Source organism: Anguilla anguilla, chromosome 11, assembly GCF_013347855.1.
Source record: "Anguilla anguilla isolate fAngAng1 chromosome 11, fAngAng1.pri, whole genome shotgun sequence".
Lineage (NCBI taxonomy): Eukaryota > Metazoa > Chordata > Actinopteri > Anguilliformes > Anguillidae > Anguilla > Anguilla anguilla.
The window spans coordinates 37,482,918-37,499,189 of record NC_049211.1 but is presented as its reverse complement, the minus strand read 5'-3'; the positions used below and the strand labels follow the sequence as shown (position 1 = coordinate 37,499,189).

Below are 16,272 nucleotides of genomic sequence, written 5' to 3'. Positions count from 1 at the left end.
GTAGTGTTAAATAGTCCCTGGCTCTCCTGCAGCACTGTGTAGTCTGTAGCGTGTTAAATAGTACCAGGCTCTCCTGCAGCACTGTGTAGTCTGTAGCGTGTTAAATAGTCCCAGGCTCTCCTGCAGCACTGTGTAGTCTGTAGCGTGTTAAATAGTCCCTGGCTCTCCTGCAGCACTGTGTAGTCTGTAGTGTTAAATAGTCCCTGGCTCTTCTGCAGCACTGTGTAGTCTGTAGCGTGTTAAATAGTCCCTGGCTCTCCTGCAGCACTGTGTAGTCTGTAGAGTGTTAAATAGTCCCTGGCTCTCCTGCAGCACTGTGTAGTCTGTAGCGTGTTAAATAGTCCCTGGCTCTCCTGCAGCACTGTGTAGTCTGTAGCGTGTTAAATAGTCCCTGGCTCTCCTGTAGTACCATGTAGTCTGTAGCGTGTTAAAAAGAGAATAGTTCAGTTTTTGGTATTTTTTCAGTTTCAGTGTATGTTTCAGAGGGACTTCATGGGCTTTGTGGTCTAAAGCAAGGAAATACACCCCACCATCTTACTGAAAGGCAGTTCATTATGGCCAGGGACATGTGTATGCCAAGTCTCAGAGGAACTATGGACAGGTTTTTCAAAATAATTGAATATTCAATTGATTGTAAGAGCGTGGAAAGCCACCAACTGTAGTTTCATTCTTAGTAAGTGTGTATATTTAACACTGTGTGCACTGATAAAATAAAATAAAAACTTGCTGTCGCTACTTTTATCAAATGAAGGCAACTTTTGGCATGACATTTGTATGTAGGTTGAGCGACAACTCTTTGCATAAGTAACTTCAATTTTGTAAAAAATAAATGTATAATTCAGCCAACTTAATTTTAACAGTTCTGCAGTCATTATTTTGAATGTGTGATCTACTTAGCTATCAGAGTTTCAAGTCTATTTATAAGTCAAACCAATTTAATTTTGTCATCTGCACGATCATTACTTAGAGCGGGATCTACTTTGTTTTTCTAAAGTTGAACTGTCATTTTAGTTACAATTACTCACATTGTCTAATTAGCAACAGAATGTTTGTGATTTTTTACTGTAATACTGTTGGTGCTACTCAGCTCATGGAAAGTGTTGACATAACTGGGTTATGTAAGACAAGCATCTTATTTTTCTGAGTGTGACTGTCATTTTGGTCCTGATCCTGAAAAAACTGGCCTGCTCCACACGCAGTGCAGTGCAGTCATCTACAAAGTGGCCAGAATGCTTCGTGTGGGGAGATATTGGAAGAGAGAGTAAATAAAATAAAATATTCATTTGTTCAATGGATGTGCCCAAGAGAATATCTTGGGATTATGTAGGATCTCTTGTTAAGGGAATAATCTAAAATGTCATGTGTTTGGCACAAATGTAAATTAAGTTCAGAACTAGATATATTCATGTAAAGATTACAAACGTCCTTTTTCGGTCTTAATATTAAAGATCTCATTATGTTACACTTACATCCTCGTAGATTCTTATTGTGTGAGGGTATGTGTATGTGTGAAAAAAAAATGTAATGTATGCGTGAAAACTTGAGTTCCTTCCCCTCTCTCTCTCTCTCTCTCTCTCTCTTTCTCTCTCTCGTTCGCTCCTCACACGTACGCAGACTTCACCACTCTGTATCATGTTCTGTATCTATATGCTGCTGCTTCTAAGTGGTAAGTGATCATACTTGACATTTTTCTATATTCATCAATCTTTTCCTACATTATTTCCTTTCATGTTTTTCTTTCTTTCTTTCTTTGTATAATCAGTTATTAGTTTTCAAATGTTTCATGAATGTACAGTGTGCACAATCAATGAATTTACTGTATGTGGTGTACAATATTAGTGTGTATGGGTCCAATCCAGGCTTTTAGACACCACAATGGTAGTCACTTTTAAGAAAACAGTTTATACCATAACCACAGCTTTGTCATAAGGAGTTTAAAAAAACTTATTTCTGTATGAATTTGCCATAACTACAAAGCAAACATATTGATGTTTTACGTAATTCATCCTAGGTTGTGAAATTTGTTAACTTCCCAGAAATATTACTTGTTAATAAAAAAGCACATTTACAGATGTCACTGGTGTCTAGTGTCTTTATCACTGCTGTGGCAAAAAAAGAAAGTAATCAGTAATGGGAACATGAAGGAGAGTGATCCGTTTGTGTTTAGACACTTCCTCTTCTTGCATGACACAAGAACTGAAATCTAAGAAAACAAGCAGCCTAACTGACCAGTCAACAGCTCATGTGATATAGTAGCCTTTGGTTGTACAGCTGATGCTTTCATTACTGAAGCCAGTACATACAGTTATTGTGTAAGTATAGAGAAGTTAAAGCTGCTCACAAGCTATTTTTAAACGCGTTCTCTCTTCATATTTCGGGTTAGTATAAAAAAGAGAGTCTCCCTTCTTTTCGATTAGGTTTGTTGCTCCTTAGCAAATGAAACAGACTCAAGCTAGCTCTGGATCAGTACTGGGACCTTCTTCAAATGAAGATTGAAGCTGATTCTAGATCAGTACTGTGACCTTATTCAAATGAAGACTGAAGCTGATTCTAGATCAGTACTGTGACCTAATTCAAATGAAGACTGAAGCTGATTCTAGATCAGTACCGTGATCTTATTCAAATGAAGAATGAAGCTGATTCTAGATCAGTACCGTGACCTTATTCAAATTAACAGACTGAAGCTGACTCTGCATCAGTACTGTGACCTTATTCAAATGAAGAATGAAGCTGATTCTAGATCAATACCGTGACCTTATTCAAATGAAGAATGAAGCTGATTCTAGATCAATACCGTGACCTTATTCAAATGAAGAATGAAGCTGATTCTAGATCAATACCGTGACCTTATTCAAATGAACAGACTGAAGCTGGCTCTGGATCAGTACCGTGACCTTATTCAAATTAACAGACTGAAGCTGACTCTGGATCAGTACCGTGACCTTATTCAAATTAACAGACTGAAGCTGGCTCTGGATCAGTACCGTGACCTTATTCAAATGAACAGACTGAAGCTGGCTCTGGATCAGTACCGTGAACTTATTCAAATTAACAGAATGAAGCTGGCTCTAGATCAGTATTGGGACCTTATTCAAATTAACAGACTGAAGCTGGCTCTAGATCAGTACTGGGACCTTATTTAAATTAACAGACTGAAGCTGACTCAAGATCACTACCGTGACCTTATTTAAATTAACAGACTATGATGATTTTTGTAAATTTTTCTATATATTACTCCTAAATCAGAAATACAGCCAGCTAATAAGCTATCTAAATTCCCAATCAGAGTAAATTGCTAGGTAGCCACATTCAAACTAAAAACACTTTCGGACTACTTAGCCTCATTGTTTCCTGTGTTAACTACCTCAACAGCCGTGTTCCAGGCTCTGGGTTATATCTTAAAATTCACCAGATTCAGCGATAAAAAAAAATTTAGCGAGTGGTTGTGAACAAGTCACAGTATATTGTTACTGTTTGTGTTAAGTGGACCAAGGCTGAATTATTAGTGAAGATATTCACTGTATGTTGCCTGTTTTTCTGAGGGCCAGTAACTAGGTCATTTAAGAACATTACTGAGATCATCCAAACCATTGGAGACATTTAAAAACCACTTGACCTTAAAGGGGAGGAGCCAGTCAGACTATCCATCATTCCTGTGGTGCGATTACGGGGAGGGGTAGTGGCGATGGGAGGAGTCTCAGTTGCTGTATCATCTGTTAATGTGCTGAAAACAATGAAAGTGTTCTACCATTCCCCTGCAGGTCAAATCTGTTTGTTCTTCATGGAGTCTGTGGTTGGAGGTAAGGCTGCCGGTTATCTGTCAGTTGCATATTGTTTATGTGACTGAAGGAAAGGCTGAGAGCTAGGAAAGCATGTCCACCACCATGATATTGAATGTGTACATCTGATGCCCAAAATAGAGATAAGCAATAACTATGAACAGAAAACACAGTCATCTTGTAATTGACTATGTATGATCCTTCCTGTCTAAAGTGATTTGACTCATTGTAGCTCAGCGAGTCTGCTTTATATTTTCTATTCTAATATTTTTCAATATTGCTCTTCTACAGAGAGGCCAAACATCACACTACGGCCTCCCACTGGTGAGGTGATTGAGGGCCAAAACTTCACCATCACCTGCCACTCTCAGTATACAGGAGGGCATTTCCACCTGGAATTCAATGGCGTCAACCTTACCACCTTATCTTACCCCAACTCCTTCTCGGTTGCATCTGCCAACTCATCCAACTCAGGAAACTACAGCTGCGTCTATGTGTCTACATCTTCCACTGGCCACCACAACATTTCCAGGAGTGACATGGTGATTGTTAAGGTTACAGTGAAATCTGGTGAGTGGCCTTCACTTTGTGTTCACTTTGGTCTAAAAGCACAGTTGGCTGTGAGTAGGCTTGAGTTGGCTGTGGGTAGGCCAGGGTTAGGTTTAAAGGCACAGTTGGCTGTGGGTAGGCCTGAGTTAGGTTTAAATGCACAGTTGACTGTGGGGCCAGAGTTAGGTTTAAAGGCACAGTTGGCTGTGATGCTTGAGTTAGGTTTAAATGCACAGTTGACTGTGGGGCCTGAGTTAGGTTTAAATGCACAGTTGACTGTGGGGCCTGAGTTAGGTTTAAAGGCACAGTTGGCTGTGATGCTTGAGTTAGGTTTAAATGCACAGTTGACTGTGGGGCCTGAGTTAGGTTTAAAGGCACAGTTGGCTGTGGGTAGGCCTGAGTTAGGTTTAAATGCACAGTTGACTGTGGGGCCTGAGTTAGGTTTAAAGGCACAGTTGGCTGTGGTGCTTGAGTTAGGTTTAAATGCACAGTTGACTGTGGGGCCTGAGTTAGGTTTAAAGGCACAGTTGGCTGAGGGTAGGCCTGAGTTAGGTTTAAATGCACAGTTGACTGTGGGGCCTGCGTTAGGTTTAAAGGCACAGTTGGCTGTGGGTAGGTCTGAGTTAGGTTTAAATGCACAGTTGACTGTGGGGCCTGAGTTAGGTTTAAAGGCACAGTTGGCTGTGGGTAGGCCTGAGTTAGGTTTAAATGCACAGTTGACTGTGGGGCCTGAGTTAGGTTTAAAGGCACAGTTGGCTGTGGGTAGGCCTGAGTTAGGTTTAAATGCACAGTTGACTGTGGGGCCTGAGTTAGGTTTAAAGGCACAGTTGGCTGTGGTGCTTGAGTTAGGTTTAAATGCACAGTTGACTGTGGGGCCTGAGTTAGGTTTAAAGGCACAGTTGGCTGAGGGTAGGCCTGAGTTAGGTTTAAATGCACAGTTGACTGTGGGGCCTGCGTTAGGTTTAAAGGCACAGTTGGCTGTGGGTAGGTCTGAGTTAGGTTTAAATGCACAGTTGACTGTGGGGCCTGAGTTAGGTTTAAAGGCACAGTTGGCTGTGGGTAGGCCTGAGTTAGGTTTAAATGCACAGTTGACTGTGGGGCCTGAGTTAGGTTTAAAGGCACAGTTGGCTGTGGTGCTTGAGTTAGGTTTAAATGCACAGTTGACTGTGGGGCCTGAGTTAGGTTTAAAGGCACAGTTGGCTGTGGGTAGGCCTGAGTTAGGTTTAAATGCACAGTTGACTGTGGGGCCTGAGTTAGGTTTAAAGGCACAGTTGGCTGTGGTGCTTGAGTTAGGTTTAAATGCACAGTTGACTGTGGGGCCTGAGTTAGGTTTAAAGGCACAGTTGGATGTGGTGCTTGAGTTAGGTTTAAATGCACAGTTGACTGTGGGGCCTGAGTTAGGTTTAAAGGCACAGTTGGCTGTGGGTAGGTCTGAGTTAGGTTTAAATGCACAGTTGACTGTGGGGCCAGAGTTAGGTTTAAAGGCACAGTTGGCTGTGGGTGGGTCTGAGTTAGGTTTAAATGCACAGTTGACTGTGGGGCCAGAGATAGGTTTAAAGGCACAGTTGGCTGTGATGCTTGAGTTAGGTTTAAATGCACAGTTGACTGTGGGGCCTGAGTTAGGTTTAAAGTTACAGTTGGCTGTGGGTAGGTCTGATTTAGGTTTAAAGGCACAGTTGGCTGTGGGTATGCCTGAGTTAGGTTTAAATGCACAGTTGGCTGTGGGTAGGATTGAGTTAGGTTTAAATGCACAGTTGGCTGTGGGTAGGCCTGAGTTAGGTTTAAAGGCACAGTTGGCTGTGGGTAGGTCTGAGTTAGGTTTAAATGCACAGTTGGCTGTGGGTAGGTCTGAGTTAGGTTTAAATGCACAGTTGGCTGTGGGTAGGCTTGAGTTAGATTTAAATGCACAGTTGGCTATGGGTAGTTCTGAGTTAGGTTTAAAGGCACAGTTGGCTGTGGGTAGGCCTGAGTTAGGTTTAAATACATAGTTGCCTGTGGGTAGTTCTGAGTTAGGTTTAAAGGCACAGTTGGCTGTGGGTAGGCCTGAGTTAGGTTTAAATACATAGTTGGCTATGGGGCCAGAGTTAGCTTTAAATGCACATCTGGGCATGAGAGGTGTGTCGTATAGTGGCTCGCTCAAACCCATATATGAATCCCCTGTGTGGCAAGTGGTTCATTCTTAGACATGAAACACTTCCTGTACTGTAATAGAAGCTCTACCTGTGACCGCCCTCTGCTTCCCCCCTGCCTGACTAAAGTGAAAAAGAGAATACCAAAGCAGGGTGGATGGCCTGTCTTCCTTTAACAACATGTAAAATAAGATAAATGCATAGTTTGGTGGCAGTTGGGAATGTGTTTGGTTTTCATGTGCAGTGGGTTGGTGGGACGGTGTGACTGTGGCCGTATGTCTCTAATTGCAGAGTTTCCCTGGGTGCTGATTGTGGCAGGATCAGCAGGGGGAGCTGTGTTTCTGCTCCTCCTCATCCTTCTCAGTGTCTGTCTTACCTGTAAGTGCAGGACCCATTCGGAATCAGGTAAGAGCAGGCCAACACTCGGTGAGAAACTACCCCCCCCTCCCCCCGGACACCCATAAAGGGGTGTGTACCTCACAAAAAATTCTCACCAAAACTCCTTCCAGCTGTTGCTCTTTGTGTTTTTGCTTTTCCTATATCTTTAGCTGACTTTGCCAGCCTGGAGAAGCTTCGCTAAATCATCTTCTTGCCAATTGGCTCTCGCTCACTGGACCCTTTCTGATTGGATGACATATTCAATTATTCAAATTCTCTGTGATGCTGGAGGTATTACCAAAGCATTCCAGAACCCTGGCGAGACACTCCAGATCACTTCAGGGGTTTGTGATGGTGCCTCCTCAGTCACTTAGCAGTATGCATGTGCCAGAAGGAGGGGACACATTTTGTGGAAGTTCATAAGCAGAACTTCTATCAGTGAGAGATGCCATTCATGAACACTTCTCCATTTTTACCAGACAACACTTCTGTTTCAGCTATTGTGAACTCAGAGATCTCCTCATACTAGTATCACTGCATTAGTAGGTTGCATTTCATTTTTACCCACATTTGGCTCAAACTCAATACTATTCACTGAGGCACTGATTGTGATTGTGTCTCTAAGACTCTGGCAGTGTTTTTCTTTAAAAGTACTGCGATGAATAATGAAGAATTTTGCAGGTGTTAAACATTTACCCTTCCACCAGTTGCCCGTAGTACATACCACAGCCAGCCTCTGGACCGGGAAGACCTGGAATCAGAGCCTGATTACGTGGACACGCCATCGGAGGGCAGTGGAACCAACTACCTGAACGTGGAGATGCAGGGTTTTGGGAAAGGATGCACTTCCGCAGATGCACCATCAGAGGACAGCAACGCGAGCTACGTCAATGTGGAGATTCCCGAGGAGGAAGAGAGCGAGTGCGAGGACGATTACGTAAACACGGAGACAATGCAGACAGGCAATGCGCCCGTCGGCTACGGTGACAGCGACAGTGAGCCGGACTACGAGAACTCTGCTTACGTGAATGGGGACAGCGAAGTGAATTAAGGCTTTTACGTAGTCTGTAAGTACAGGGCGCATACGCTGTGCGGACGGACATTCCGCAGTCGTTCGCCCTTTCATACTCCAGTCGTACCACCGCATACCCAAGCCCTACATTTCCCACAATCTCTGCGCGTCGTTTTCCTTTTCTTCCGGAAGTTACAGACTGTAAACAACATGGCCTCGTCCTTGCCCAGCGTTGTGCTTATTTCTCTCCATGAATTGTTGTTCTTCTGAAAATATTTATAATCTCGTTTGGGATGAATCGCATAGGTGCCTGTACCTTCTCACCTCTTCAGCCAGTCTCTCTTCAGATGTCCACTCTATGTCTATTTTGTGTATTCCGCATCACCGCGTGTTTCCGGTGCCACATGAAATGCATGTCGATGTGAAACAGTTTCATACCGAGCCATGATTTGTGTGACGCAGGTACGCGTATGCTAGGCACGCGCAGTCACAAAAATTGAGCTTCGCGCGGACATGCCCAGGCGGCCGTACACTGAGGTCCGCTATTTCGTCATTTTGACCGCGCGGACCCCAGCGGAGTCCGGTCCGTGTATGCTACGTCTGGACCATGAATTGGCCTTTGGAAACACAAGGCATGGAGCCTAGCCTTAAAGGCGCGGCGGGAGTAACCTCTGTATTATGCATACGTAGGTTTATACATGTATGAGAGGAAATGTGTTTATACTTTTGGTTTTTATTCAATAAATGCACATATTGACTGAATTCTTGGACTTCTTCTTGGAAGTACATGGACTATCACTGCACCTCCATTTCATAAAATAAAATCAAGCGCCTATTAGCTTCCTTATTGCTGATGCACTCGATTAGAGGAAGTACCGCGATGAACCAGCTCCAACATGCTCTCTCTCTCTGCTTTTCCGGTCCTGATCCTACAATTACTGGTTCACTTGAATCTGTACTCAGCAAAACTTCTTCCCCTTTGCAGTGTCAGGACTGACATCCTGCCGTGACCCGGATTCTAACCGGGGTTGCTGCGGCCACAACGCAGAGTACTAACCACTATACGATCACTGCAAGCTAACTGGGCTCCTGTGCAACTTCTTGCACTTGCCCCAACTTGCCCCAGTGCCAAATAATGAGCCTGAAATCCTTCAACATCCTTCATGAACTGCAAATTGATGTAATCCGCTGACTGAACATAGTGAATATAGTGAACATTGTGATTTTGTTGGTTTACTCAGTGTAGGGGCCATATTTGAATTTAAATAGAAAAGGTGGAATATCTATATATTTTTGTTTATTATTATTGTAAGTTATGGACAGTGTGATTGGCCTGTTTTGAGGACACTGTCATTGGTGCTTTTATTTTGAAGGCCTGATGCACTGACCGCACACCTGTGCAAGTTTTTACACAATCGGGTCACATCAGTGCAGGAAGCCAAGCGATGTAGTTTGGAAGGCTTTACTTTATTTTAATATTTTTGAGCCTTTCTTGTTTTATACTTTGAATGCAATGCATTGCCCTTTTGTTTTCCTTTTGATTGCGTGGCGATACCGCTATTTTCTTTGAGTTTTTTTGCCTGTTTGGAGTGAACTAACTAGCCTACACTGACTTTTCCGACTACCGAGCTCCTTCAACATCAGCTCAAAACGAGGTATGCCAACCCTACTTTGTCAATAATTGATTGTTAAAAAAGCGCGTATGAAACTATAAATTTGCGTCTATTAAGAAATGGAACGAAGCCACTACACTCAGTTTCATATACAAAACTAAGCCTTACAATTCTCTTTAAGCAGATGATGTGTTAGTATTTGTAAACATATTTCAATCTCGTCCACACCTTAACATTTTTGACAACTTTGATAAGTGGACAAATCATCCTTTCTACACCTAAATAATGTCACAACAGACACTGTCATAGATCTCACTCATGCAGAATTTAGGTCCCTGGTGGATGAAATTCATCCCTGTTTTTAACCGCCATAGCGAACAACATCAAAATGCTCATTAATTAAATATGTGGAAAGATGAGTCAGATGTACCTACTTGATCATTCAAAGCTCCCTGTTTTATTGTCCATTTAATCGTGTCTCTAGTGTTAGTGTTGAGCGTTCCCCGTATTTGTAGGAGGCTGGCGCCCTTGTGTGGTTAACTTTAGATTAGTGTATTTTCAAATTAAAGTTAATGTCAGGTGCCTTGTAACAATTTTGCCTTTTTACTCCTTATTTTCAGCAAATTACCATATTGCAGTTAAATGTAGGGGACAGTGGGGCAATAAACGCGGACTTTTTAGGTCGATGCATCGAGCTTGAACTACGTATTTCAGGGTTCCAGAAAGGGCCAGTGTGGGTGCACACACCTGATTCTACTAATCAATCACTAGAGTCATTGCTAAGCACCTTGATTAGTAGAATCAGGATCAGGTGTGTGCACCCACACTGGCCCTTTCTGGATAAGACTGGGGACCCCAGCTCTAAAACATGAAAAGCACATAATTAAGAAAAATTAACAGCTTGTTAAAATTCTGGGATTGCTGTTGAGGTTGGAATGAAAACGAGCATACACAGGGGTCCCCCAGGACCGAGTTTGAGAACCACTGGTCTAACTCAACTTTAGGCAACGTGACATCGACTAATACAGCTGTTTGGAAGGAACAGACATTAGACGGAAACCGGAGAATAGAACCGTAGGCCTACAATCTTGGGATTGATTTTCGCCGATACAGGTAGGACGCGAAAAACAAATGTAATCAAACAATAAATCAAAGACCGTATCATACAACATTGAACTGTATTTAATAGTCTTACTTTGTGTTAACTTTTAAATCTATTAGGACGGTTACGTGTAGCCTACCCCGCGCCGCGTTATGTTTTTACCCAATAAACTTGGGGTTAAATGTAACATTTCACTATCGGTACTTTCGGTCTGATTGCTAGTGAACTGTATGTTACAGGAATGTAATTGTGGTGTGATATCATAGCCAAAGGATGTAGGTTGTTTGTATTTAAAAATATTTAGTAATATTTTCGGAATTATACGAAAACCGTATGTCATTTGCCCGCTCTCCCCTACTGCTAATAAAACCAAGGCTTCATAAGAGCTGAACATCCAGCCCTTGGAGGCGGCCACAAGTGGTTCAGCGCCTGGTACGCGGAGCCTACGCACAGCTTTGCATGGACCTAGATTTAGCATCGTGTTTTAATTTCACTCATATTTTCTTTGAGCATTAGGCGCACTGAATAGCTGCTGTCACCTCTGATTCAGGTCGACACTACTCGTTTACCGCAGTCTGATGAACCCATTTTCTAGGGTAAATACTGTTTTCAAATCACACATTTGTCTCACATTACGTTTTTTTGTGGTTGTTAATGCGTAGGCTACATGCGAGTCATTTCGGGGCAGAGGTCTGTTTAAACCAGAGACTGTAAAAAATAACCGACGGCCTATGGTTCACTCTTACGTCAGATGTCGGTCACTTAAAACACGTGATCAATCAATGAAGATATGAGCGAAAAACCGTCATTGAGCATTAAGGCCTGTAATCTGAATTTAGTTTTAGTGTGCTTTTCAGCCCCAATCCCCCAAGTATAACCACAAGTGTGTCTGTACCCTGCAAAACTTCGCCCCCGCTGCCGTCTCAGGATTCTTATCCTGCCGTGACCCGGATTCGAACCGGGGTTGCTGCGGCCACAACGCAGAGTACTAACCACTATACGATCACGGCGATCTACTGGGGACCTGTTCTCGCACGGTGTCCCGACGCTCACTATCCTAGAGTGACCAGGACCTGAGAAGCACCGGAGAGAGAGGATGTGAAATGTCTAAATACAAGATAACATTTGTGGCACTTAAATTGTGAATGTAATCAGCGAATGCAATCTGTAAATTAGGATTATAAATGGTGTAAATGTCTTGCTTTATTTAAGCCACTTTCCAAGTCTATGTGATGCTCACATATGGAGTTATAAAGCCTTAAAGAGAACATGGCCTAATTGGGTGAGGGTTGCTCAGATTTGGCATCTGCTTGAAGGGGTTAAAACACATTCATCACTTTATGGAGCAGCACCTAAAATGAGAGAGAATAATTTTGCTAAATAGCCTGGCTATTTGGCTCAGTTTGCAGTTAAGGGAACAATGTGAGATTGACATCACAGAAGCCACTCAACGAACGGGTACAAGGAGAACCCCCACCTGGACACTGGGCCTACTTCAACCATGCTGCCTATTGTCCCCAACATATTCTGACACTAATTTCACACACTGCCCCTCACCTACTCACCAGGTATATTCAGGGGCGTCATGCAAGCCAAAATTCTGGGGGGGGGGATGGGGGTCCTTCCCCAGAAAAAAAATAATGACGAAATTTTCTGCAACTTGACATGTATATATTCAAAGACTTTGGGGGATTATTTTAAAACTTCACTAAATCAGTCTTTGTAGCTCAGTAATCTCCCACTTTATATTAGGGTAAATACTATATATTTATTTTGAGATTTTCATGTCAATTAGTTGAGCTGTTGTGGTTACTGAAAATGACACTTACTCACTCCCTTCTACACTAGCATCTACACTGCTGCCACTTTTCTTGAAAAAGAGCTAAATTTTGTCTGCTTTACCCAAAATTTTTAAGGGGCATACATTCACACAAAAAGACTATATCCACAATGCTAATTAATTTAGAGAACATAGATAATAAAGCCACAGATGAAAGGAAACTGCCAACATGGTAATAGCTGTATTTTCAAACACAATGCATAGGAAGCAGCATGAGTACAGATGACTGTGCTGACATCATATAGCAGTGCCTGCTCCATTGCCAATAAAAGCTCAGACTGAGCAGTAGTAACCTATTTTCCAAACTGCTCAGCCGCCTTGAAAGATCCATCATAACCACTAGCCCAAGTACATATAACCTGTAACCACACCTACACACACTGATACAAGAGAGAGGGGAGGGGGGCAGGAGGGAGAGAAGCAATAATAGCCAAGTGTAGGATTTTCATGCCTACCTTAACATCTGTCTGCAAGACTCCAAAAGGAATCCCTAACGTTTTTTTAAAGAATGACAAGATTTTCCTCTGCATCTTGACCTGGAGATATCAAATGGAAATCAGTGTTTTGCTAACTATAACCTGTGATAGTGGTGGTAAAAACTATCAGCTCACTGCCATAAGATTCACACAGCTCTCCTTTACCAATATTAAATAGGATGCTATGCTATCACAAGTCATGACTAGCTAACGAGCCAGAAGGCTAAATAACCGGATTGAGGGATGGCTACTAACTTTAGCTGGTACTAGCATTACATTACATTACAGGCATTTGGCAGACGTTCTTATCCAGAGCGATGTACAACAAAGTGTATAACCATAACCAGGAACAAGTATGACGAAAACCCTAGAGAGATGTACCGGTCCAAGTGCAGGGAACAACCGCATAGTTCAACTTGGGCCCTGAAGGTTAAACTGTTTAGCACTAACACAAACGAGAACAGCAACAACGCAGTCTATGCAAAAATACAAGCAGTAGTTAAGACAGGTGCATTAACTAAGTCACCTACAAAACGGCTACCTAGTTACAACCCTAAGCTTACAGTCATTTAAGAGATTACAGGGAGGTAAGGGGGGATGGGGAGAGGTGCAGCCTGAAGAGGTGAGTCTTCAGTCGTCGCTTGAAGTGGGTCAGTGTCTCAGCTTTTCTGACCTCCACGGGGAGGCCATTCCACCATCGTGGGGCCAGAACAGACAGGAGACGTGTTCGGGAAGCGCAGGTGCGAAGAGGTGGAGGTGCCAGGCGTCCTGAGGTAGCAGAACGGAGGGATCGGGCTGGCATGTAGGGTTTGAATATCTTGTGGAGGTATGCTGGGGGTGATCCCTTGACTGCCTGGTATGCTAGGACCAATGTTTTAAATTTGATGCGAGCTATAACAGGCAGCCAGTGGAGGGTAGTGGGCAGGGGAGTGACGTGGGAGTGTCTGGGGAGGTTGAAGACCAGACGAGCTGCAGCATTCTGAATGAGTTGCAGGGGTCTGATGGCCGATGCCGGTAGTCCAGCCAGAAGGGAGTTGCAGTAGTCTAGGGGGGGTAGTACCATTGCTTGGACCAGGAGCTGGGTTGAGTAGGTGGTGAAAATGCACACCCGGCTTACTGCTGCGATGTTCTTGGAGAGGGACAACCTGTTGTCCATCACCACTCAGAGATTCTTGGCACAGGGTGATGATGTCACTAAGGTGTTCCCGAGGGAAATGGAAAAATCGAGGGGAGAGGTTAGAGCAGGAATAAAGATTAGCTCCGTCTTTCCCAGGTTGAGCTTCAGGTGGTGATTGTCCACTATCACTACTTGTATTTTTATTTATTTTTATTTTTCCATAGATTGCGTTGTTGCCGTTCTCGTTGCTAGTGTTAATCAGTTTAACCACCAGGGTCCAGGTTGAACTATGCGGTTGTTCCCTGTACTTGGACCGGTACTTCTCTCTAGGGGTTTCGTCATACTTGTTCCTGGTTATGGTTATACACTTTGTTGTACGTCGCTCTGGATAAGAGCGTCTGCCAAATGCCTGTAATGTAATGTAATCCTGCAAAGCAAACTATGCCTATATTTCTCAAATGCAATTAAGTGCGTATAACTAATTGCATTTCATTTTCACGTTTGAAAAAGGGATCGATGCTCTACTAACCACTTCAGCAACACAACGAAGCTGTAGTCTACATCTCCTCCAGCACTGGTGCGCAACAGAGTGCTGTGTGCATGCGTACCTGCTGTTGCGAACTGATTTCATCCTGCAACTTTTGGAAGAAACCAATACCATAGGGAAAAGGTGTGAGACGTTTTGAGGTATGATCTATGACATAATTAGAAGAATACGTTTGACTCATAATATAAAATGATCATAACTACATATTATAAAAAATAATAGTAATAAAATAAAATAAAAATATAAAAAGTATATTAAAAAAATATATAAAAATCCAGATATCAAAAATCTGGTGGGGCACGTGCCCCCCCAGCTTGAGTGGGCATGATGCGTCTGGATATATTTGTTAGCACATTGCTTTGGGACAGGTACTGTAGGGACTGTACTGTCCCTAGATTACATTTTTCAGGTTGGCGACTGTAACTGTGGCATTAGGACCTGGGAAGTACGCTGAAAGAGGATGTTGGAACGGGTCCATTACAGTGCTAAACCATAAGCGGCACCTTGTTGTGCTAGCTGGTGGTGCTTCTTGCTGTTCTTCTGTAGAAAACTAGAAAGCTGGGACAAGCTTGGTGCAGCTGAGTCAAGCAACCAGTTTGAAATGTCATGAGTTTAATAAAAGTAGTTTATGCACATATCAGCACAATCACTATTTTAATAATTCACAGCAATTTTAACAAAAGAAACTTTGTTTCAAACATCTAGATTACTAAATGGGAGATTTTACCTTGCACCTTTCTTATTTTCGAGGTAGAAAATCTGCTCATTGATTAGCCACTCTGCGTCAATCCGCAATTTGCACAACAGTCTGTGGGACAGTTCCTCTTGGGGCTGCCGTCTCGAATCAGCCCCCAGTAGCTCGCCGTGATCGTATAGTGGTTAGTACTCTGCGTTGTGGCCGCAGCAACCCCGGTTCGAATCCGGGTCACGGCAGGATGAAAGTCCTGACACGGCTGTAAGGAGGCGTTGCTTTTGCTGGGAGCAAATGGTAGGTGTGGGTATATGACTGGAGGAGGACAGGAAGAGAGCGTGTTGTGATGGTTTGATTACTGACTATAACCGATAAATTCATGGCACCTGTTCATTTTAATACATAACTTTCATAGTCTTCATGTATCAATTAGATTGCAGCCCTCTCGTAATTTAATACAAATCACAAGTCAAAGTAACGCATTCTCATCACAAATTAAAGGGACACAATCCAACATTTAACGTTTGTTGGTCGACAGTCCAGCTGTACGAGTAGCGTTATCGCTGCACAGTGCTGAGTTCACTTCACACTGTTCCCTGTGTGCAGAGCAGCCAGTGCGTGATAGGGTGTAGTAAACGGCAGTGCCGTGAATAATAGGCTATTCACGATTTAAGTTCATTATAGAGCCAAAGTTCATTATACAACCAAAGTCGAGTTAAATTCTGATACAGAAAGGATCAGAATTCTGTCAACAAAACAAAAGATTTCGGGGAGGAAATTTGACTATCTTCGATTTAGAGCATTTGGCCTACGGGACACGTTACGCTCGTGTGTGAACTTGAATTAAATTACTGGTTTCAGTTACATTATAATCAAAAAAATTCTCCAGCCCACATATAATAGTCAAATTGCACGACCATCACAACCTTCATTGTCGCTGAAACTGAAGTAATTTCTCCCGCTTTCGTCGTATTAGTGGTGTGATTCCGCAGAACACTGCAGACTCCGCCCATCCAAACATGTTGAAAGAGAGGGTCGG

General features: G+C 42.9%; 1 protein-coding gene, 1 long non-coding RNA gene and 2 other non-coding genes across 4 annotated transcripts; 2 read left to right on the top strand and 2 right to left on the bottom strand.

The window, feature by feature from the left end:
* Positions 1–1,587: 1,587 nt before the first annotated feature.
* LOC118208637 lies at positions 1,588–8,614 on the top strand. Its single transcript, XM_035383501.1, has 5 exons — positions 1,588–1,666; positions 3,762–3,800; positions 4,071–4,349; positions 6,749–6,862; positions 7,543–8,614. Exons 1-5 carry the CDS (start codon positions 1,633–1,635, stop codon positions 7,884–7,886), a joined length of 810 nt encoding a protein of 269 aa, XP_035239392.1. The 5' UTR covers positions 1,588–1,632; the 3' UTR covers positions 7,887–8,614.
* A 2,886-nt stretch (positions 8,615–11,500) lies between these two features.
* trnah-gug lies at positions 11,501–11,572 on the bottom strand. The gene has a single exon. It is a non-coding gene; the product is annotated as a tRNA-His (tRNA).
* A 2,878-nt stretch (positions 11,573–14,450) lies between these two features.
* On the bottom strand, positions 14,451–16,272 carry LOC118207753. The gene is made up of 3 exons (XR_004761448.1): positions 16,160–16,272; positions 15,270–15,548; positions 14,451–14,633 (listed from the first exon to the last, which is right to left on the bottom strand). It is a non-coding gene; the product is annotated as an uncharacterized LOC118207753 (long non-coding RNA).
* Positions 15,404–15,475, top strand: trnah-gug. Its single transcript has one exon. It is a non-coding gene; the product is annotated as a tRNA-His (tRNA).

What these genes read in the sequence shown, in the direction of transcription:
- LOC118208637 (XM_035383501.1), top strand. Translation starts at nt 1,633, where the DNA reads ATGTTCTGTATCTATATGCTGCTGCTTCTAAGTG. An exon ending in TATGCTGCTGCTTCTAAGTG is followed by an intron (nt 1,667 to 3,761) that starts GTAAGTGATCAT and finishes ATTCCCCTGCAG; the next exon opens with GTCAAATCTGTTTGTTCTTC. An exon ending in TAAGGTTACAGTGAAATCTG is followed by an intron (nt 4,350 to 6,748) that starts GTGAGTGGCCTT and finishes CTCTAATTGCAG; the next exon opens with AGTTTCCCTGGGTGCTGATT.